Here is a 23,140-nt window from a genome sequence, read left to right on the forward strand (position 1 = left end):
TCCTTAGATAGACATTAAACCTTCCCTCGTATCTAAGTGACCACAAGATGGCGCTGTCGTTCTGCCCGTGAAACAGCTGATGATGCAGAAATGAGGAGGAAACACTGCAGTGACAGCTGCAGAGCTGCAACCAGCAGGACGCCCAGGAAAGAGTGTTTATGACGATGTGCTCCAGATCTGGTGACCTGCAGCCCAGATGGGGGTTTTTCTTTTACGGGGCGGGTTTCTCTCTGCTGCTCTTGACGAAAAAAAGACGCCTTCAGATCAAACTTTGAGGAGAACAAGTTGCTCCTTCCTGTTCAAGTTGAACCGGTTCAGCAGCTGATCAGAGCTCCTGATCGCCTCCCTTTAGAGATAAATCAACAGCTGTTGTTTCTCGTCTTTATAGACAAGAAGAGGAAGACGAGAGGAAGGGAACAGACCAGCAACCTGATCATCAACAAGGAGCCGACTGCAGACCATAATATAAGTGTTTCTGTCAAGCGGAAACTCTGCTGCTAAAAAAAAAATCAAGCCAACGCGGTAGTGCTAGAAAACTGCAGTTCCTCAAATGACCACTTGAGGCTCCTAAAGCGAGTCAATCCTCATAGACCTCCATGTTTAAATGCCCAACTTTATAGCAGAAAATAAACATGTATGATCATAGACTGTATATAAGAAGTGGACGTAGACATCGAGACGTCACCCGTTGGTTTGTTGACTGATGTTTTGAAGTTCGGCAAATTTGCCTTCCCCATATTGGAATACGACCGTCGCCATTTTGGTTTCTTTTGCAACCGATGAGCGGAAGTGACCATATTTGGAATGCGGATGAGTAACGTAGAGACGCCAAATATACGTCTCTGGTAGCTGCAGAGACCTGTCAATCACAGTAAGCCCCGCCCCTAAATCACCCCCTGCTTTATGGTCCGTTTGACTCTAAATGGAGCATAATGTACTAAATGAACATCATGCTGTATTGAAGAAGACTTGAAACTAGAGATTGAGACCATAAACTCATGTTTACAATGTTTACTGAGGGAATAAATCAAGAGAGAAGTAGAGTCATTTTAGACTAGACTTCTATACGACCAGAGGAGTCGCCCCCTGGTGGACACTAGAGAGAATGCAGCTTTAAGACACTTGGCTTCACTCAGGATTTATTCACGACACGTTTTCATGTTTTCCACCACTTGGTATTTTAGAGGCGCTTGTCGCACCTTCTGCTGTTTTAATGCCACCCAACTGGAGAATTTGCTCCACCAATTGTTTATCATGTTGAACAAATATAATAATATAAGATGCGCACAATGATTCGACTTTCATTTTGCATATTTTTTAAGGAATGTCGGATAAAATGTGCTGGCTTTAACACCTGGCTAATGTTTAAAAATTTGAGAGGCGTGTCCTGAATTTCACCCGCCAAGCGAGACGAGCATGTGTGTTTGAGGCAGAAAAATTTGCTGCGACCGCAGGTCGAAAACCCAGGATGAGCAGCAGAAAAAAGGACGGATGAGTGATTAAAATCTGGAGCTGCTGTTGGTGCTCCAGCATCCCTGCAGGTCCAGTTCTCTCAGCCTTGTATCTCGTGAGTGTCTGTGAATATTCCGCTGATGACTCAACATGTTCCTCTAATTAGTAGCAGATATTTCGAGCGTCCTGAGCTCGTCGTCCGGCTCCACCACACACACACACACACACACACACACACACACACACACACACACACACACACACACACACACACACACACTCTCTTGGGGTCTCTGGGGGTTGAAATGTCTTTGAAGTTGGAGATGATTATCCAAAGCGTGCAGAGGTAATTAACTGTGTCCTGCTCATAAATAAACACATTTCCTCTGCACACACACCATTAATGCAGCAGACGCCGCCGGAAAAGAGGTTGTTGCAACAAAACAAAAAAAAAGCTCAACAACCTGCAGTTGAAACCGTTTGGTTCAGATCGGCTCGCATCGCTCGTCTTCAGTTTGAACGCTGTGCAAAAGACGTGTTTCTATTGTTTTGTCCACCTATATCAATGAGGGTAGGACTAAATAACAGAAGCGCCTCGCTGTAGAGTGCAAAACAGCAGCACCGCATCCTCCTAAATCATCATAAACTGAACATCATATCCTTGGTGAAGGGAGGATTTATCACAGGTTGTATTACAGCGTATTGGTTTTGGCTCGTGGACCTACTGCACAGGTGTAAAGCATGTGAGCAGGCAGCAAGTCGATCAGGTGACTTGTGAAGGCGTGAAAAATCGCTGGGTGCAAGGTGGAGAATAACGAGCCGCGTGCCAATTCACAGTGTAGAAATACTTGTTTACAATTAAATAATGTATACGCTAATTAGATATTTTCTCATCATTAATCTGAATCTGAAATGTAACTCAGAATTAAAGGTATTACATCCACAAGTAGTAGTAAAAAGCATAATATGGCCCTCTGAATGTTGATTGGAGTATAAAGTAGCGGAAAATGGAAATACTCAAGTAAAGTACAAGGACCTCAAAATGTTACTTGAGTAAATGTTGCTTTCTACCACTGCCAATTCCATATTACATACTTGTAAGAAAGCAAAGAAAGGCGTATATGAATATATGTTTAAATACTTAAGTGAGAAATGTAGCCACTATTACTTTATGTTGACAGTAAAATGATCAAAGAAAATACTTTAAGGGTTCGGATTCAAATAATGAATGCAATTGTCTAATATAAAAAAAAATTAAGAGACTCGATTAGAATAAGTCAAGTATTCAGACCAAATTCCAGATTAAAAAGTCAAACTTGAGCCTACGCTGATCCGTCAGTCACATGATCCAAGAAACAGAAGTTCAGATGAGGAACTGGAAATCAATGAATGAATAATTAATAACTGGCTCACACTGGAGGAAAAGATGCAGCAACAGTCCTGAGAATATTCAAAAAGAGGTATGTCTGTACTTGTACTTTGTGGGGACATCAACTTTGGTCACACACTGACATTATGGGGACGCCCGGCAGCGCGGGGACCAACAACTGGTCCCCACGAGGCACAACGGATACGTTTCATGGTCAAGACCTGTGTCTGTGACAGAAATAATAAAAGCTGTAGTCAGACATCAAAACAAAACGTCCTCTTGCAGAAAACAAAACCAGTGGCCGCTGTTGTTTGTGTCGTTGTTTGCTTCCTCGTGAATATTAATGCGTGGTGGCAGCAGCTTCACACCTTTGAGGTTTTGATGCCATTAGCAGGAGAGCTCTCTGAGCTGAAAACACGACAATGGAGGAGCAATTACGCAGCAATTATGGCTTCATAAAGAAAATAAAAACCCGGCTTAATTTGGCTGCCGCTAATCAACAAAAAGGTTTTTCCCTTCAGAGTGGGAACGCCGGCGGTGGTAAATAGTTTAGTGATTGTACTGTTTAAGCCGGTCGGAGTGTTACAGCGTTCTTTCATCCTCCACTCGCACAGAGCTGGAGGTAGAGAGGAAGCAAGCAAAACACAGCGAGGAGCAACGACAATGAATAAATTAATTCTAATGTCTGTTTATTAATAGTGTAAGATAAGAGATTAACAAGAAGACACTGATACATGACAAGGCAAGAGAGAAAAACAACAACAACAACCAAAGGGCATAAAGGATAGAGATACAGATTCAGATACAGCTTAAGTACTTAGCAGGGGGTACCTCTAATTTATTTGCAATTTGTTTGATCCTAACTTGTATTATACAGTATTCATCTCTTCACCCCTTCCATGGGCTACAACTCCCCAGAAGGGGGCGACACCTCTGAGCGGGCCCTGGGGTCTGAGCATGGTGAAAGAAGGCCTGATCAAAAACCAAGGCCCCGCCTGCAAAACCATTGGTTTGCTATGGTATGGCCAGGCAGCAACCTCCGGTTCTGCCGAGTGAAGCCGATGCGGAAGTGTCTTAAAACTTGCATTCTCTCTAATGTCCATCAGGGGGCGACTCCTCTGGTTGTATAGAAGTCTAGTCTAAAATGACTCTACTTCTCTCTTGATTTATTCCCTCAGTAAACATTGTAAACATGAGTTTATGGTCTCAATCTCTAGTTTCAAGTCTTCTTCAATACAGCATGATGTTCATTTAGTACATTATGCTCCATTTAGAGTCAAACAGACCATAAAGCAGAGTATGCTTTAGGGCGGGGCTACACAGTGATTGACAGGTCTCTACCAGAGACGTATGCAGCATCTCTACATCACTCCTACGCATTCCAAATATGGTAACTTCCGTTCATTGGTTGCGAAAAAAACCAACATGGCGGCGAAATCACCGAACTCGAAAGCTTCAAAACTGCAGTCCACAAACCAACGGGTGACAAAAATGAATTCCTGCGTCTTTAAAAATATCCACTGGATCCGAGCTTCCTGTCACTTCACCATAGTTACTGCTGAAACCTGCGACCTGTGTGTTTGTGTGTTGCCCCTCTATTAAGTTTCCGTTATTTTTAATTGCAGCCATAACGAGCTGGAAAGGAGGAAGTTTCAGGCTTCATTAGAAACACTCTCTCACCTTTTAAGCTGCTGTGAGAGAGCGAGCTGCCGAAGGGGGGCTGATTGACAACACGCTAATTAACCAATCAAGGAGCGCGTGGCGAGCGGGCACCCGAGTGGTCACTCCCGAGTGCAATTACCTTCTGCCCGCTCCCCTGCTTCCTGTTCAGCCAATCTGTCGGCCTCCAAGAGCCTAACGACCCGCTAATAAGACAAGCGCTCCAGAGTCCATCTTAATGAAAATCAGCCGACCACCACCACCCCCACCTCCGTCCTCGCTCTCCTCTCGTCGCCGCCGTTGGATCGTGAAAGCCGGTCCTTCGACCTTTTCGTCACCCTCGGCGCGCTGAGAAGCCACGTGGCGTTGGAGATTATTAAAAAAAAAAAAAAAGAGGAGAGGATGATTTCCTGAAGAGGCTGTTCGACTTAATTCTCTCTTCTGAAAGAGGAATGAGCCGACGGAGGACGGCGACGGCATCTCAGCACAAAATGAAAAACCTGCTCTTTGATTCACCCCCCCCCTTTCATCTCTCGACCCCGAGGTTATTATCGGACGTGATTGGATGAAGCTGCCGGGGTCCACCTGTCTGTCCTGCTGCTGCCTGGAGATGTCTTCACAACCTCGTCGGTCCGTAACGTCCAAATCTGGACCGTTCGGTTGGAAATAAGAAAATAAGTTAATCAGTGAAGATCTGGACCGTTGTGGCGTTTTATTTAAGTCTGAATGTGTTATCGCTTCTGCTGGAGGATAAAAAGCTCTTAAACGTGTCGATTGAATTTAGGCTCCGACTTAATTCTGGTTTAAATCCTGGAGAGAAGAATCACAGCGAGGAGAAAACAATTTAAACATTTATGAAACAAATCATTACGTTGTTATCGAAATGTAGCCGACGGCGTATTAAGAGGTCACGAATGAGGTTAATTGAGAATTCTAAACACAGATGCAAGTAACAAGTATGACATCTCTTCTTCCTCTGCGCCACAGAGCTCCATTAAAAACACACGAATGAGCCTCACTGACATGTTCCTTCACCACCATCAACACACTGTGCTGTAGTTTATTCTGATTCTGCCACAAATACTCACTAGAGCACCAAATGTGTCTCCAACAAACGCACCATTTCCTCCCGTTTGTGTGATAAAAGTGACCAGCTGACACTGAGACTTAAAAACAAATGTAACGATACGTTTGTGGTTTTAAAGATTTACATCTTCAGGAGGAACCAATGGGCTTTGAGCTGAGAGACGCTGACAGGAAGTCGGAAAGAATCGAAAGATGTTTTTGATGACCGAGTTATCCTTGAAAGTTCATTCTTGACCTTAAAAACACAAGTTGACGAAACATAGAAGCTCCTTCAGTGGTGGAGGAAGTACTCTCTCTTTTACTTAAGTAGAAGTATCAATACTACAGAGTAGAAATACTCTGTTACAAGTAAAAGTCCTGCATTTCAAAGTGCTAGCATTAAAGTACCATAACGTAAAATGAGTCATGATGCAGAATGGGCGGTTTCAGAACAATATATACTATATTATTGGATTATAATTATTGATGCATTATCCTCATTTCTGTTGCAGCTGGTAAAGGTGGGGATTATTCTTTATTTAAATTTTTTTTTTTAAATAAATACGGACGAGTAGCTTGTGGATTTCACCAAGGGATCAACAAAGTCCCAGCTTCATCTTTAAAAATTCAATATATGTAAAGTTTTAAAATGAAAGCATAAAGTAGCATTAAATGGAAAACACTCAAATTAACAGTGAGACACTGAAGCCCTTAAAGTGTTTAGAAAAATGGAAGTTTTCAACATCTACTCTTCCATAACAACTAAGAAACTCCATCGGCTTAAGAAGACCGACGAAGAGCTCCACAACAGAAATAATGAACAATGTTTTGATTCTGAATTGAATTCATTATTATAAGGAAACATGAACCCATAAAACAGCTGTTCTGTTGAGACATTTCTTCCTGAAACAGAAGACAATAAGACACCTGGGGCATCATGGGTAACTAGCCACCTGACAGTGATCAACGGGAAGTTACGGTCGTACAACCCGCTATTATACCTAATGGGATATTGGACTATTTTGTGTGTGTGTGTGTGTGTGTGTGTGTGTGTGTGTGTGTGTGTGTGTGTGTGTGTGTGTGTTGGTGGGAAAGTGACAGTATATTTTGCAGAGGTATGAATATTTTATGGAGTGAACTCATTAGACGCTCAGCCTCTCGGGAGCTCAGAGGAGAGTTTGTTTTGTTCCAGATTATTTGCGTGATGAATTATACATCTCCGGGATTCAACAATATGAAAACAACACAGCTACAATTAGATGGAGGGCGGAGGGCTATATTTACACTCCACACTTCTAAACGCCGACCTGGCCCACTTTACCGTCCACCAGCTCACTTCCTGTCTGTGAAGGACACGTTAAATCTGCTTTTAAATAACAATAATAATAATTTGTATAATAAATATTATCTGGACTATTTGTACTAAGTGCTACATATTCAAGTCATAAAGAAATAGAAACATGTTTCTGATGGTTATTCACAGCAGATCCAATCTGTTAAATCCACACCGACCTATTTTTAAAGGAATTGTTCAACATTTTGGGAATGCTCATTTGTTTTTTGGGAGTGAGATGAGAAGCTGGATAACAATCTTTAGTCTTTTTGTTAAAGCACAATTCAATATTTTTGTTTATCTGCTACATCCTACGTATCTGCTCTGTGAATCAAATCTTCTCTTTTCAGAAAAAAAATCTTACAATTTATCCGTTTTAGTTTTCATATCATCTGTCCATTAAGAAATCAGACTGCTATTAGTTCTCCACCTACATAATTGGAGGACTTGTTTAACAGACAGCCAGTCAAATCATTTCATTTGAAACTATACTTTTCATAAAGCAACACAACACCAACAGACTTTGATCAACACCACACATTAGCTTTCCATCTTATCTAACTTATGAACATGAACACACGTCTTGTCCCGCTCATTAGTCAGTTTGCAGGCTGGTTGGCTAATTAGCTGTTCAGCTACATGTTTACTTACCTGCAAATGTCCCTCCGCTCCGGTTGGATGTTGGCCTTTGCTCTTTAAAAGCACCAACGACGCGCCGCCTGTCCACGACTTGTTTCTTTACGTTGCGCCACGTTCCCCTGCCGGAGCTCAGCCTGCCAGCTGCTGTCAATCAAACACAGACACGCCCACTCAGAGGACTTTTTGTCTTTCAATAAGAAATAATATCTACATTTAATTTAAACTTAATTCCAGTTGGATTTTTATCAGATAAACACATAAAGCTTGAACACTGTGGGCAACACACTCTGTTCACTTTCCACTAGTTTTTCTGTCATCATGGTTGACTGTACCTTTAACAATGGGTGGGGGGGGGGGGTTCGTCTCCAATCTCCGCCGGCTCCATTAGAGTGCTGACAGGGCTGTGAATGGGCTGGAGATCTCGTGGCCTCGGAGCAATCACCACGGTCATTTCACACCCTGCTGATCCCCTCATCTGCTGCAGAGACGAGAGAGGGGCTCCGAGGGCCCCGGAGGCCCCTGATGAAGTCCTGACCTCACTCTCCAGAACCCCCCCCCTCCCCCCCTCCCGGGATTAAAAAAAATACTCCTCCTGCTCACAGTGAAGATGGCCGCTCAAGTTGGTCGACGGACAAAATTGGAAAGTTTTATTGCAAGATGAGAAAAAGTGACTCTGGTGTCACAGAATGAGTAGAGACGTATAATACCTGCTTTTAAATACGACGCGTTTTAAGTCAATGTGTCAAATATTCAAAGAAAAGGAAATCTGTTTTTAATTTTTCTGTCAAATGTCACGTTTTGGAAAGTTTTCTTCTTTACATATAAAGCTGGCGAATCCACAGATTAACTTCCTAGATTTGATTCTTAAAGTTTACCAGCAAATTTATGAATGCACACTTTATATGTTCACCGGAAAAAGCTTTTAAAACATAGTTTAACGTGATATATTTCCAAACGTAGACTTCCACATTAGTGACATGTCTGGATTTCCAGTAACTCGTTTCCTTCTCTCGTCAGGTCTTGATGATCAATGCTTGTCCTCTTTAGTTATCCAGTGACGATTTAAAAACTCTGAAACGCCTGCATGTGTTCGCCTGATATAGAAAATCACTTTGTTGATTAACTAAAGAACTAAAATGAATCCTTAAACATACACTGATATGATTAGCCTCCAGAGTTGGGAGGTTTCTTTTAGCCGTAACCAGACTTTTACCACAGAGGGGATTATATTTTACGTCTTCTGGCTTGTTGACAGTAAATTTCATCCTTGTGAAATATTTGAGTCTACAAGCTCTCCGTTCTGTTAAAATGTCGGCGCTGTCAAGACGGTTTGCGATCGATCAACAGCTCGAATCGCCGTGTCAGAGTGAACCAAAGTTGAACTTGACGTGTGAAAAGATGTCTTTCGGCCCTGCAAGCGAGTCCACTGATCTCAGTGATTCCATGTCAGAACTATTCCTGTTTTAAACGCTGGTGTGACCGGCTGTTGTTGTGGAAAAAAAGAAGCCAAAATACAGATAAATATGACTTTAAACCTTAAGTTTTTCTTTCTATTTCCTTAGTTGTTACTAATGTAGCTCTGTTGGCTTTCTTTGGATTTGGACATCTTATTATATGATACTAATTAAGTTAATTAAAAGAAACAGATTTGGTATCTTTTGAAACTTTTCTGACGGATCCAGAAGGGTCCAGGTTTCTTCATGCTCTGCAGGTTCAGTATGTAAGCTGATGAACAGCATTAAGCGGCAGCCTGAACATCGGGATGCAGACTTTAATGAATCTCTTATATCTGCGCCGTGGGTCCCAGATAACCAGCAGGCGTCTTCCCTGTGAGCAGAAACAGGGAAACAGTGGAGGGGAAAAAACAACAACACACAATCAGAGCAGTAAATGACAATCTGCTGCCCGACAAAACCAGAAATGAGCTGGCTGAAGAAAAAAGAAAGAACAAGAAATGTCACGTTCAGGGGGGGGGGGGGGGGCGACGCAGTCCCACTCATGTAATGATCTCGAATCAGAGGCCACTAAAAGGACAATTTTCCTCCCCAGGCTTTAATGTGTGATACTCATCAGCTTCTCTGCCTCAAATAGAAACTGATGTGCCGGGTCTCTGCCTGTTTCTGGGGAAAGTGAGAATTTCAATTACCTCGCCTCAGCGGCGGCCAATCTTAATAACTTCTTTCTTAATTCGTGTTCACGCCGGCGTCGAGGCGTTGCATCCAGGCGTTCCCCACTCACAACGGGCTGCCGAATACGAGACTGGCACCACTTAGCTCCATCGGGACCCCCGCCCCCCCCCCCCCCCCCCCTCCCCCTCCCATCCATGCTAACCGCCCAGCTCCTGTTGGAATAAAGGTCAAGTAATCAGGCATCTGGAAGGACAGCTCATTTGTCATCCCTTGATAAATGCGTCAGCGGCTAATCTGCAGAGCAGGACCCCGCCGCGCCGCCCAGAACAGAAAGGTTAACCGATTCAAAACAGGAAGCGGTGGAGGACGATGGCACGGGGAACAGCAGCACGGGAGGAAAAAAAGAAGAAAGAATATAACTTCATTTTGATTCAATTGTTTGGTGGCTATTTCTGGACCAGTGGATTGTGGGAAGGCTCCGACAATAACCTCCACCCCGCCGCTAAATGACAGCAGACTGCAGCGAACATTAACTGTGACAAGACATTAGCAGCGATGAGGCGATACGATTCACCGCAGGAAAGAGAAGCTGCTGCCTCCATCTCCCCGTTCACATCCACTTCTTCTCCCGCCTCCAGACAGATTCTCCTCCCGGCTGCTGAAAGTCAACTTGACAACGCTGACAAAAAAGTGGTTTTCACTTTTTTCACTGACAAGGAATCCAGTAGAGATTTGATATAGATATACTGTATATATATATATATATATATATATATATGTGTGTAGAGGAAACAAAAAACAACCTCGTACCAAAGACTAACAAGGTTCTCAAAAAGTTAAAGTTGATATATTGTTCATATTGAAAACATGTCCAACACCATAGACTGTCCACTAAGAAGTGGACGAAGTCATCGTGACGTCACCCATTGGTTTGTGGACTGCGGTTTTGAAGCCTTAACTTTGGCGATTTGGCGTCGCCATCTTTGATTCTTACAACCAGTGAACGGAAGTTACCATATTTGGACAGTGGAGGAGTGACCTAGAGAATCTGTATACGACTCTGGTCGCGACCTGTCAATCACAGCTGACTCTAAATGGACCATAATGTACTAAATGAACATCATGCTGTATTGAAGAAGACTTGAAACTAGAGATTGAGACCATAAACTCATGTTTACAATGTTTACTGAGGGAATAAATCAAGAGAGAAGTAGAGTCATTCTAGACTAGACTTCTATACAACCAGAGGAGTCGCCCCCTGATGGACATTAGAGAGAATGCAGCTTTAAGACACTTCTCATTGGCTTCACTTTTCAGAACCGGAGGTTGCCGCCTGGTCCAGCCCACATATTGGATCTTCAGTATCCATGGGCCTATAGCGCAAGTGCACTAGTGTTTTCTTTGACCCCGATCCCTAAGCCACTTGCATGAACGGAGGGAGGAAATGAACTCTGGATTCAGCTGTTAGTGCATTTTATAACTTTTAGGGCCTAACGATTTAAATAAGGGCTATTAAAGTGTGAATACTGGGAAGTATCAGCCAGGACACCGCTGTTTGTTCTGCATGTTAAACCAGAAGTCAACGTTGATTTATTTGCACTTCTCTTGTTTGTTTAACCCAAATGATGATATTTTCCTAAAACTGAGTAGTTTCCTGTGAAGAGGGAATTTTATTGTGAAAAGACTGTATGCATGAAACGAGTGGAAATTGACACATGTTGCTGATCGGAAAACGGAAAACACACAAATAATGAGTGACTTTTCATCAGAACCGTTGTATGAAGATACGTTGGTCTAAGACAAGTACGAAGTGATGCATTCACTTACTGATGTACGTGATGAAGTTCAGCGATTGTAGAAAACTTGAACAAACACGTTGAGCAACGTCTTTGTTATTTACAACTCTTTACAGCACTTTGTGTTTCCAGACAAGCCGAGAGTCAACAAGGTTTTTTTTTAATCTCTAAACTGAATAACCTCGAAGCCCCTCACATCAATGATTTATGAGACAAATCATTGTCACACAAGATTAGTGGGCATGCAAGGACCTATTTTTTTTTTATTATCATGCCCATAACAATCATTTCTCGGCTCATTTATGAAGAAAAAAAACACAGCGGCATTATTTAATTAGTGTTGACAAAATTTAGATTGGATGGAGCTGTGAATCGCCTGGAAAGTTTTCTCACAGAGTGAATATATTATATATTATATGTGACAAATATTCTCACCTCAAAAGATTCACTTACTATATTTATCATTTCATCCACTACATCTTAGAGGTAAATATTGTAGCGGAGAAAGTTTAGCGTACATAGTGAATAAGAATGCACTTATAAAGAATGAATACAATGATGTTGTACTTCAGATTAAACAGCAGAGCCTGGGCTACAAGACTATGTAAGCCGTTTTTACATGCTCCAAACACAACTCAAAAGCTAACTAAAGTTATTACCAAATATCAAAATCCATATAGCGCCACCTAGGCAACCCACTCGCCACATTTCTGGCTATACCGCTGTGGTATTTTATGCAATACGCATACACCATACCTCAAAAGAAAGCAGACAACCTATGGATTCTGGACATGTGCACCAAATCCAGCTAGAACACAGCATCAGCGAGATATGAGCCAACGAACACCAGCAATACGCATCGCTTCATCAAACGATTGTTGTAAAACTTCTCTGACCGTAGTCGTTTATCCGTGATAAAAGCATTTCACCGGATACATTACAACTATGTCCGGTGTTACATTTAAATGAGTATGGGCGTCCCTAGGTGATTGGAGTAGAATGAGAGACGGGATGAAATTTTCGGGACACAGCCAGTACGCGTCACAGAACGACACTTTGCTGATTCTGATTGGCTAACAGTGCTGTCAATCATTTCCTCGTGTGTATAGCTCAATTCTATTGACTCTAATGCGTCAAAAGAGGTGTCAATCACTGAAATCAACCAATGGGTCGCTGAGACAGGGCTCTGCGTAAGGATTGTGCTATGATTTGGGAGAGGTTTAAACCTTCAGCTACATCATTCCAAAGAAATAATAATCCTGAAAGTGAGTGCTTTTTTTCCGGCAAAACTGAACATTTTCAATTTGTGCTGTGTGCCATCTTCATTTACTCTTAACCAGTAACATATATACTGATATTTACACATCCGAACAAATCTCACAAGTGTTCCCTTTATTATAACACCAACATTATTCAAATACACCTTGTGGTTGCAGAGATATACTCTTTTTAGTATGGGTGTGCAATTTTCGAGCAAAGGCCTAAAAATAGGGTTAGGGTTCAAGAGGTTTTAAGGATCTGAATACTTCCTCCACCCCTCCCTCACTGAAAGGAGGAACAACACTGAAAGAGGAGAGCTGCAGCTGCTGATTCACATTTCCTGAAGTGAAAGTAAAAGTTAGTCTGAGCGACAGCAGAGCTGCAGTCGAGACAAGTCTCTCTGTTTCTCTGTAAAGAAACATTCAACTGAATCCAGCAGATTTTTCTCAACAACACAACAGAGTCTCTGACAAACACTGGTGAGTACACTGTTCTACAAAGACTAAATACACTCACTAAATATTTAGTCCAAGTTTAGTTCAAACCAGAATCTGACTGTTTTACATCTTGTTTTATCATATAAAGAATATTAAGCCGTAGAAATGTGTCATTTTAGATAAAAATGTATAAAGTATGAAAACATAATCACCAATCACATAATAGACTAGCTTATTAATCAAGAATAAAACATTTATAACTGTTGTTATAAATTGCATACTAATGAGTGTTAATGTAGGAACAATGCTTTATAAATTATGAATTAAGTGTTAACTCATACTTAACTAATGCTTCATAGTATGTAGTTATTATAAAGTGTTACCAAAATAGTTTATCTCTGCAGCCACAAGGTGTATTTGAATAATTTTGGTGTTATAATAAAGGGAACACTTGTGAGATTTGTTCAGATGTATAAATATCAGTTTATATGTTACTGGTTAAGATGTCGCTTGAAGGTTTAAACCTCTCCCAAATCATTGCACAATATGTGAACAGTCTCTCTGCAACTGAGATTAAACAGATATTGCATATTGTTTTAGTTTAGTGCTATCTTATTGATATCGTACCGCGAGAGGAAATAATACAAAATATTACGGTATCAATTCAGCAAATCATATAATGAAATAACATAATTCAGGATGACTCTCTTTATATTCGACTAATCATAATTTGATTTTATTAAACAAATAATCAAAGGATATGTAATAACAGTTTAATTTTTTCCACACTTGTCCTCAGAGTGTAGATATGTCTGCTGCCAGCTGTCTGCTGACTGAAGATCAGTTTCTGTGCTCCATCTGTCAGGATGTGTTCACTGATCCAGTCACCATACCATGTGGACACAACTTCTGTAAAACCTGCATCACTCAACACTGGGACATTAATGTCCCCTATCAGTGTCCAAACTGTAAAAAGCTTTTCTACACCAGACCTGAGCTGCAGGTCAATACTTTCATCTCTGAGATGGCTGCTCAGTTCAGACAGTCAGCTCAACATAAAGCCAGCAGCAGCAGGATGTGTACGAAGCACGACAAACTGCTGGAGCTGTTCTGTAAGACCGACCAGATGTGTGTCTGCATTCTCTGCACTTATTCAGACCATAAGAACCATGATGTTGTTCCTCTGAAAGAAGAATATGAAGGAAAGAAGGCCGAGCTGGGGAAGACTGAGGCTGAAATTCAGCAGATGATCCAGAAGAGACGACTGAAGATTCAGGAGATCAAACACTCAGTGGAGCTCAGTGAGGAAGATGCAGGCAGAGAGATATCAGATGGTGTTCAAGTCTTCACTGAGCTGATGAAGTCCGTTGAGAGAAGAATGAACGAGCTCCTCGACACGATCAAAGAGAAGCAGAGAAAGACAGAGAAACAGGCTGAAGGCTTCATCAAAGAGCTGGAACAGGAAATCTCTGAGCTGAAGAAGAGAAGCACTGAGGTGATTCAGCTCTCACACTCTGAAGACCACCTCCACCTCCTCCAGAGCTTCAGGACCCTGAACACTGCTCCACCCACCAAGGACTGGACAGGAGTCAGATTCAGTCCACCTTCATATGAGGGGACTGTGGTGAGAGCTGTGAATCAGCTGGAGGAGACGCTCAGTAAACAGATGAAGAAGCTGTTTGAGGCCGAGCTGAAGAGGGTCCAGAAGTCTGCAGTGGATGTGACACTTGATCCTGATACAGCAAATCCTTATCTCATCCTGTCTGATGATGGAAAACAAGTTAAACTTGGTGATGTAAAGAAGAATCTACCAAACAATCCAGAGAGATTTGATACCTGTGCTAACGTCTTAGCAAGGCAGAGTTTCTCTTCAGGAAGATTTTACTACGAGGTTCAGGTTAAAGAGAAGACTAACTGGGATTTAGGAGTGGTCAGAGAGTCGATCAACAGGAAGGGAATCATCACACCGACTCCTCAGAATGGTTACTGGACGATATGGTTGAGGAATGAGAATGAGTACAAAGCTCTTGATGACCCTTCAGTCCTTCTCTCTCTGAAGTCTCAGCCTCAGAAGGTGGGGGTGTTTGTGGATTATGAGGAGGGTCTGGTCTCCTTTCATGACGTTGATGCTGCAGCTCTTATCTACTCCTTTACTGGCTGCTGCTTCACTGAGAAAATCTACCCATACTTTGGTCCATGTCTTAATGCTGGTGGTAAAAACTCTGCTCCTCTGATCATCTCTCCTGTCAATCACACTGAGTAGAACAAACACTTGATTTTCTACAGAGAGATTCACTAATAATAGATGGTACAAATACTATACAAATATAATATAAAAATGATTTGTGATGTACGGTGTATACATTATTCATTTTTCACATTCTGTTCAATGCGTTTTTTCATCTTTTTCTGAAGAGGTTTTTCTGTTGTGTCACATTGCTACTTACGTACTTCGCCAAGACAAATATTTTAAACCACCTATTGATATTATTTGATGTAGTCTAATTCATTCTGATGACTGTATTACCTGATTCAAAACTGCTGAATCATCTTAAACAATGTACTCAGAAATAAGAAGCATTTTAAATATCTGCTTGCCTAATCTAAATGTTTTATTGTCTAATCATTGTTCATAATATAATAAGTTTGCCATGCCGAGTTTTTTTTCTTGATGTTTTTAGTTTTTATATTTTCAAATTAACATACAAAATAAGGGATCTCTGTCTGGTGTGTTTTCAGGGGTAAATAAAAGATTAATTCTTAATTCATATTGGTAAAAAATTAATCAACAAACTCTGATCACAAAAAAATTAGCTGCTGTGATGATTCAACACAAAGTGATCAAATCTTCAATGGAATATAAACAGAAAGTTTTCACTGGATTTGTCTTTCTTCTTTTTTTCATACTCAAGTAGGTACTTTTACTTTACTTCAGTATTTCCATGTTCTGCTACTTTATTCTCCTCCACTACATCTAAACGGCAATTATTGTACTTTTTACTCCACTACATTTGCCTGACAGCTTTAGTTACTTTTTAGGTGACAGTTTTTCATCCTCTTCCTGTCCAGGTAAAACCACGTATCTCCAGATATATTGATGTTATTTGTTTGTGATGTTTGGGATAAACTGAAGGATGAAGTGTTCCTTTATGTGTTGATGTTGAATGTTTAAACTGAAGGATGAAGTGTTCCTTTATGTGTTGATGTTGAATGTTTAAACTGAAGGATGAAGTGTTCCTTTATGTGTTGATGTTGAATGTTTGTGATAAACTGAGAGATGAAGTGTTCCTTTATGTGTTGATGTTGAATGTTTAAACTGAAGGATGAAGTGTTCCTTTATGTGTTGATGTTGAGTGTTTATGATAAACTGAAGAATGAAGTGTTCCTTTATCTGTTGATGTTGAATGTTTGTGAAAAACTGAAGGATGAAGTGTTCCTTTATGTGTTGATGTTGAATGTTTGTGATAAACTGAAGGATGAAGTGTTCCTTTATGTATTAAGAAAATCCTCCTACTTCTTCAGCTAAATAAACTTTTTTTAAAACCTCTTGGATCAGCTGGAAAATGTATCGTCACAAAGCTGAAAACAGGCTGTTTGTTCTTTTTAGAGATACGTGGTTCTCACAGGACAGAGACTCTACAAACATATGATGATCTTATATAATATGATGCATTGATGTAGATTAAACTAACCAACAGGATATAAAGGAGTTAAAAACATGCAACATACACATTAATGCAGCAGATATAATCGTGAAACATTGTACTGCACAATCAATACTTTTACTTGTAGTGAAGTATTTTAACATTGTGGTATTAGTACTTTTACTTCAGTTAAGGATCTGAATACTTCCTCCACCACTCCCTCACTGAGAGGAGGAGCAACACTGAAAGAGGTGAGCTGCTGAGTCACTTTACCTGAAATGAAAGTGAAAGTTAGTCTGAGCGACAGCAGAGCTGCAGTCGAGACAAGTCTCTCTGTTTCTCTGTAAAGAAACATTCAACTGAATCCAGCAGATTTTTCTCAACAACACAACAGAGTCTCTGACAAACACTGGTGAGTACACTGTTCTACAAAGACTAAATACACTCACTAAGTATTTAGTCCAAGTTTAGTTCAAACCAGAATCTGACTGTTTTACATCTTGTTTTATCATATAAAGAATATTAAGCCGTAGAAATGTGTCATTTTAGATAAAACCATCAGAGGTAGAAACTAAACCACAGTGACTGAACTCTGACTAGTTAAAGGTTAGACAGAATACAGTCACAGCTAGCATTAGCTTAAGCTAATTCACTGACCTGTTTCCTGCTTAAACTCAAAACCAGGAGAAGTAAACATGAAGTGTAATTAGGAATAATGGTGTTAAATTAAGCTATGAAGAGTTTTCACTGTTAATTTACCATCTCAATTAAATGTTGACGTCTCAATGACCAAGTTAAGCAGATGAGCCTGAGGACAACTATGTACAAGAAAAGATGTTCACTTTGCCTAATATGGCTGCTTGACAGAGTTCTCCATGTGTGCCCTGGTGTTCTCATGTTTCCTTACTTCCTCATCCCTCACTCCCATAACTGTCCATGCTGGATCTGTCCCTGTGGTTTTAAAAAGCTAAATAAGTTGTTAGCATGACTGCATCCAGCTAGCCAGACTTGTCTGGTGTACAGCTACTAGAGAAGTTAATAAGAAGTATAATATAATAATAATATAATAAATAATAAGTAGATGGACTGCTTCCTTTTCCTGCTAGTCTGCTCTCTGATTGTGAGGTCAGGCTGATCTGGGATCAGCTCTTTCAGCTGTAGTTTCTCCGCCAAAAGTTCTCCTCTCAAACGGGTCTTGGGAGGAGCAGGGCTCGCGGTGGCGCTCGTCTGTAGAGACTAGTCCTGACGAGAAAACCAATTCTGCCCATGGCTGAATCTATTTGAGGACACTGATTGACTAAATTGTATGTCATACATTCATATAGACCCGCCTCCTGTGGACTATTTCTCCATGGCCCCAGAGCTGCTGAGACATGCAGACAGGCGAAGAGGACATACAGGAAAAGCATATATTTTGCGCAGATGTCATATTTTACACATATTACTGGGTGCATTCCATATTTCAAAAACACAAATATTGACAATTTGTATAATTTATTATTGTTATTATTATTTATTTTTTGTGGCTCTATTGACCAGCCGCCACTGGTTAAGTTCAATATTTAAAATATTTAGCCTGCTTTAAAAATATTTTCACTTTAATAACAGATTGAACAGCAGGTTAGCAATATTATTTTATTATTTAATGCGTAATGTGACAGTAATTGAGGGATCACATTGTGGCTTTCTTTGGGGTTTTAAAGTCAAATTCCATTGGGATTTTACAGATTTAAATCCTGATATTAACAATAACCAGAGAGCTTAGGATGTCATCACTGCAATGCTTAAGACGTCAAATTAGTTTATCATTGTGTTCTTATTTTTTCTTACTATTTTTTGAGTAACCAACAGGCATCTAATTCCCAAATGCAACAGTCATATAAGTGACTGGCAGCAGGCAGGGATCAGCCAGAGGCAGCCTTAAAATATGATGTTAAACAACAGAGAATAAAAGGCAGAGTGATCCACCTTCACTAGTTTAGTGTTAACAAATAAGTAAATCAGGAGACTATCACGATATGTTACCCACAATAAGGATGGTATCACGATACCATTCTGTGATACATTACAGGACAATCATCTACGATACATATTAATATCTGTGTAACTGAAGAAAAATACCCTTAAAAATGCCAAACAAATTGAATTATGTATGTATTCACTGCATTGACAACTGAGATAGTGCATATTGTTTTAGCTTTGTGCCTCTTAAACACACAAACAATAACAACCTGTCCATGTTCATGTGTCATCTCAAGAACATAAATCAAACAGCAGGCTGTTTAAAACCGGAGGACCATGGCTATGATGATACAAACAGCAGTTTTGTGGTTTTTAATGGTATCGAGAGTTGGACTCTCCTAGACCCATGAGGGGTTTGGAGCAGCCACTGGACCTCAGTGCTAAAGATGCTAGTGTAGCTAATTAGTTTCTTTTCAGCGTTCCCAATGCAGTTGTTTAGAGGGCCTGCATTTTTTCCCATATTATTTTGATAGTCGCCAGTGTACCGATATCGTATCGCAAGAGGAAATAATACAAAATATTATGATATTGATACTTCAAATTCATATAACATAACATAATTCCAGATGACTCCTTATATTCTACTAATCATAGTTTGGTTTTATTAAAACAAATAATCAAAAGATATGTATTAACAGTTTTGTTTTTCACACAGAGTGTAGATATGTCTGCTGCCAGCTGTCTGCTGACTGAAGATCAGTTTCTGTGCTCCATCTGTCAGGATGTGTTCACTGATCCTGTCACCACATCATGTGGACACAACTTCTGTAAAGCCTGCATCACTCAGCACTGGGACATTAATTATCCCCATCAGTGTCCAAACTGTAACAAGCTTTTCTACACAAGTCCTGAGCTGCAGGTCAATACTTTCATCTCTGAGATGGCTGCTCAGTTCAGACAGTCAGCTCAACAGAAAGCCAGCAGCAGCAGCTCAGAGCAACAAGCTGCCAAACCAGGAGAAGTTCCCTGTGACGTTTGCACTGGAACCAAACTGAAGGCTCTGAAGTCCTGCCTGGTGTGTCTGGTCTCCTACTGTGAGACTCACCTGGTGCCTCATCTGACAAAATCAGGTCTGAAAAAACATGAGCTGATTGACCCTGTGGAGAACCTGGAAGGCAGGATGTGTACGGAGCACGATAAACTGCTGGAGCTGTTCTGTAAGACCGACCAGATGTGTGTCTGTAGGCTCTGCCCTTATTCAGACCATAAGAACCATGATGTTGTTCCTCTGAAAGAAGAATATGAAGGAAAGAAGTCCAAGCTGGGGAAGACTGAGGCTGAAATTCAGCAGATGATCCAGAAGAGACAACTGAAGATTCAGGAGATCAAACATTCAGTGGAGCTCAGTGAGGAAGATGCAGGCAGAGAGATATCAGATGGTGTTCAGGTCTTCACCGCTCTGAAGGAGTCTGTTGAGAGAAGAATGAACGAGCTCCTCGACACGATCAACGAGAAGCAGAGAAAGACAGAGAAACAGGCTGAAGGCTTCATCAAAGAGCTGGAACAGGAAATCTCTGAGCTGAAGAAGAGAGGCACTGAGGTGGAGCAGCTCTCACGCTCTGAAGACCACCTCCACCTCCTCCAGAGCTTCAGGACCCTGAACACTGCTCCACCCACCAAGGATTGGACAGGAGTCAGATTCAGTCCACCTTCATATGAGGGGACTGTGGTGAGAGCTGTGAATCAGCTGGAGGAGACGCTCAGTAGACAGATGACGGTGTTTAAGGCCGAGCTGAAGAGGGTCCAGCACTTGACACTTGATCCTAATACAGCACATCCATATCTCATCCTGTCTGATGATGGAAAACAAGTTAAACTTGGTGATGTGAAGAAGAATCTACCAGACAATCCAGAGAGATTTGATATTTGTGCTGGTGTCTTAGCAAAGCAGAGTTTCTCTTCAGGAAGATTTTACTACGAGGTTCAGGTTAAAGGGAAGACTGAGTGGGATTTAGGAGTGGTCAGAGAGTCGATCACCAGGAAGGGATTCATCACATGGACTCCTCAGAAAGGTTACTGGACGATATGGTTAAGGAATGAGAATGAGTACAAAGCTTGGGCTGACCCTCCAGTCTGTCTCTCTCTGAAGTCTTGGCCTGAGAAGGTGGGGGTGTTTGTGGATTATGAGGAGGGTCTGGTCTCCTTTCATGATGTTGATGCTGCAGCTCTTATCTACTCCTTTACTGGCTGCTGCTTCACTGAGAAAATCTACCCATTCTTTGGTCCTGGTCTTGATTATGGTGGTAAAAACTCTACTCCTCTGATCATCTCTTCTGTCAATCATACTGGGTAGAACCACCACTACATTTTCCACAGTAACCTTCACTAATAATAAATATAACAAATCTATTTTATTGGTGATTTACGATGTATACATTATTGATTTTTCACACTCTGATCAATGTTTTTTTTCTATTTCTCTGTAAATGTTTTTCTTTAATTTTTCACGTTGCTACTACTCCAACACACATATTTTAAACCACTGATTGATGTCATCTAATGTAGATTAATTCTTTTTTATAGCTGTATTAATTGCCTTCAAGACTATTTAATCATCAAAAACAATGTACTTAAAGCATTTGCATGTTCTTTAAAAATCTGGGTGCCAAATCAAAATGTTTTATTGTCTGATCATTGTATAAATAATACGTTTTGCAAGTAGCATGCAGAGCAGGAAATGATGCAAACAATGAATAAAGGTCTCAAGAAGACAATCAGCAGTTTCCACATAACATATAATCACACTACTTTAAAAAAGACAAGATAAATATATGAAGGCCAAGGGACAAAATGAGGAAAAATGCTGTATTTAAAATAAAGGTCTTGTTCTAAATCACATCTGTCTTTTGCTCTGTTAAACTTCTGAGCGACTCGTGAACTTTCTGCTGGGACAAAACGTATCTCAGAAGAAAGTTCAGCCTCTCAGCTCAGATGCCCCAACCCCGTCCCGCCTCTAAAGTGCAGATGAATGACTCATCCAAACTTTTCATGCCCCATCCATCTTGCTCCGGCCAGTGGACGCGAGGGTCGATCAGTGCCGATATTGCCGAATCGCAAGAGCCGGACAGAACGTCTCAATAAGCACCAGCGGTGATGGAAACAGTTGCTGAGGCGTCAATACATGGATAAGGCTGTGGAGAGTGAGAGCTGGACAGAGTTACAGACTTCTCCTAACAGCGGAGGAATGTAACCAAGTACATTTAATCAAGTACTGATCTTAAGTACAAATTTGTGGTACACACTGTGAATGGATTTAGGTTCCAAGATGAAAACCTGGACAACTCCCAGACCGAACTCTGTGGTAGCGAACTGTCAATCACAAAGTAGCCCCGCCCTAAAGCACACCCTGCTTTATGGTCTATTTGACTCTAAATGGACCATAATTTGACTAAATGAACAGCATATGAGAAAATGACTCTACTTCTCTCTTGATTTATTCCCTCAGTAAACATTGTAAACATGAGTTTATGGTCTCAATCTCTAGTTTCAAGTCTTCTTCAATACAGCATGATGTTCATTTAGTACATTATGGTCCATTTAGAGTCAAATCGACCTTAAAGCAGGGCGAGCTTTGGGCGGGGCTACCTTGTGATTGACAGGTCTCTATGCCACTCAACAGTCGAAATATGGTTGCAAAAAAAACGGCCAAAATCTGAGGTTGGCAACGGCCAAAAGGCTTTGCCCGATTCTTCAAAAGCAGACAAATCACTTCTCATGTACAGACAACATCTTCAAGAGACCTCATCAAGGATTCCTCCTGGTGAAAGATCTTGTGGTGCGTGACCGAGCCGCCGGTCAGTCATGTAGTCTGGAAAACAACGACCTAAAGACTCACGATTTAAAGACAGCAAGTTGTGTAGTGTGAACAGTACAGCGATCTGATGACTTTGAAAGTCTTGTAGTGTGAACTTGGCTTCAGTTAACAGGCTGATGTTAGTCAGAGGTGAAATGTAACTAAGTGCATTTACTCAATTACTGTACTTAAGTAGAATTTAGAGCTACTTTTTACTTCTACTGATACCTTTCATTGCTTTTCATTAGTTACAGATTATTAACAAAAAGATATATGAACAAATAAATTAATACATTTTTGGTTCAGGCTGCGTGGGATTGATCTGTCCTTTCATGCAGATGAGATCCACACTTTCTTATCTTTGTATTCACTCTTTTATTATTAGTTTGCATATATTAAGGCAAAGGTCCACGGTAGAAGCTACAAAACCACAGAAGAAGACATGTTCAACAGAGTGGATGTGCCAAACCATGGAGCGACTTTGTCAACAGACGGGTTGTCCGTGTTCAGGTGGTGGGCGGGTTTAGAGACCCGTCAATCAA

At 40.9% G+C, this 23,140-nt stretch overlaps 2 protein-coding genes across 2 annotated transcripts; both read left to right on the forward strand.

The window, feature by feature from the left end:
* Positions 1–13,059: 13,059 nt before the first annotated feature.
* LOC137886110 (E3 ubiquitin-protein ligase TRIM39-like) lies at positions 13,060–16,641 on the forward strand. Its single transcript, XM_068728414.1, has 2 exons — positions 13,060–13,181; positions 13,941–16,641. Exon 2 carries the CDS (start codon positions 13,948–13,950, stop codon positions 15,400–15,402), a length of 1,455 nt encoding a protein of 484 aa, XP_068584515.1. The 5' UTR covers positions 13,060–13,181; positions 13,941–13,947; the 3' UTR covers positions 15,403–16,641.
* A 455-nt stretch (positions 16,642–17,096) lies between these two features.
* On the forward strand, positions 17,097–21,594 carry LOC137886126 (E3 ubiquitin-protein ligase TRIM21-like). The gene is made up of 2 exons (XM_068728415.1): positions 17,097–17,195; positions 19,461–21,594. The coding sequence occupies exon 2, from the start codon at positions 19,470–19,472 to the stop codon at positions 21,096–21,098; it is 1,629 nt and encodes a 542-aa protein (XP_068584516.1). The 5' UTR covers positions 17,097–17,195; positions 19,461–19,469; the 3' UTR covers positions 21,099–21,594.
* Positions 21,595–23,140: the final 1,546 nt, after the last annotated feature.

The sequence above is a fragment of the Cebidichthys violaceus genome, unplaced genomic scaffold, assembly GCF_023349555.1.
Source record: "Cebidichthys violaceus isolate CVI_PGR_0920_01 unplaced genomic scaffold, fCebVio1.0.p SCAF_100, whole genome shotgun sequence".
NCBI classification, from domain to species: Eukaryota; Metazoa; Chordata; class Actinopteri; order Perciformes; family Stichaeidae; genus Cebidichthys; species Cebidichthys violaceus.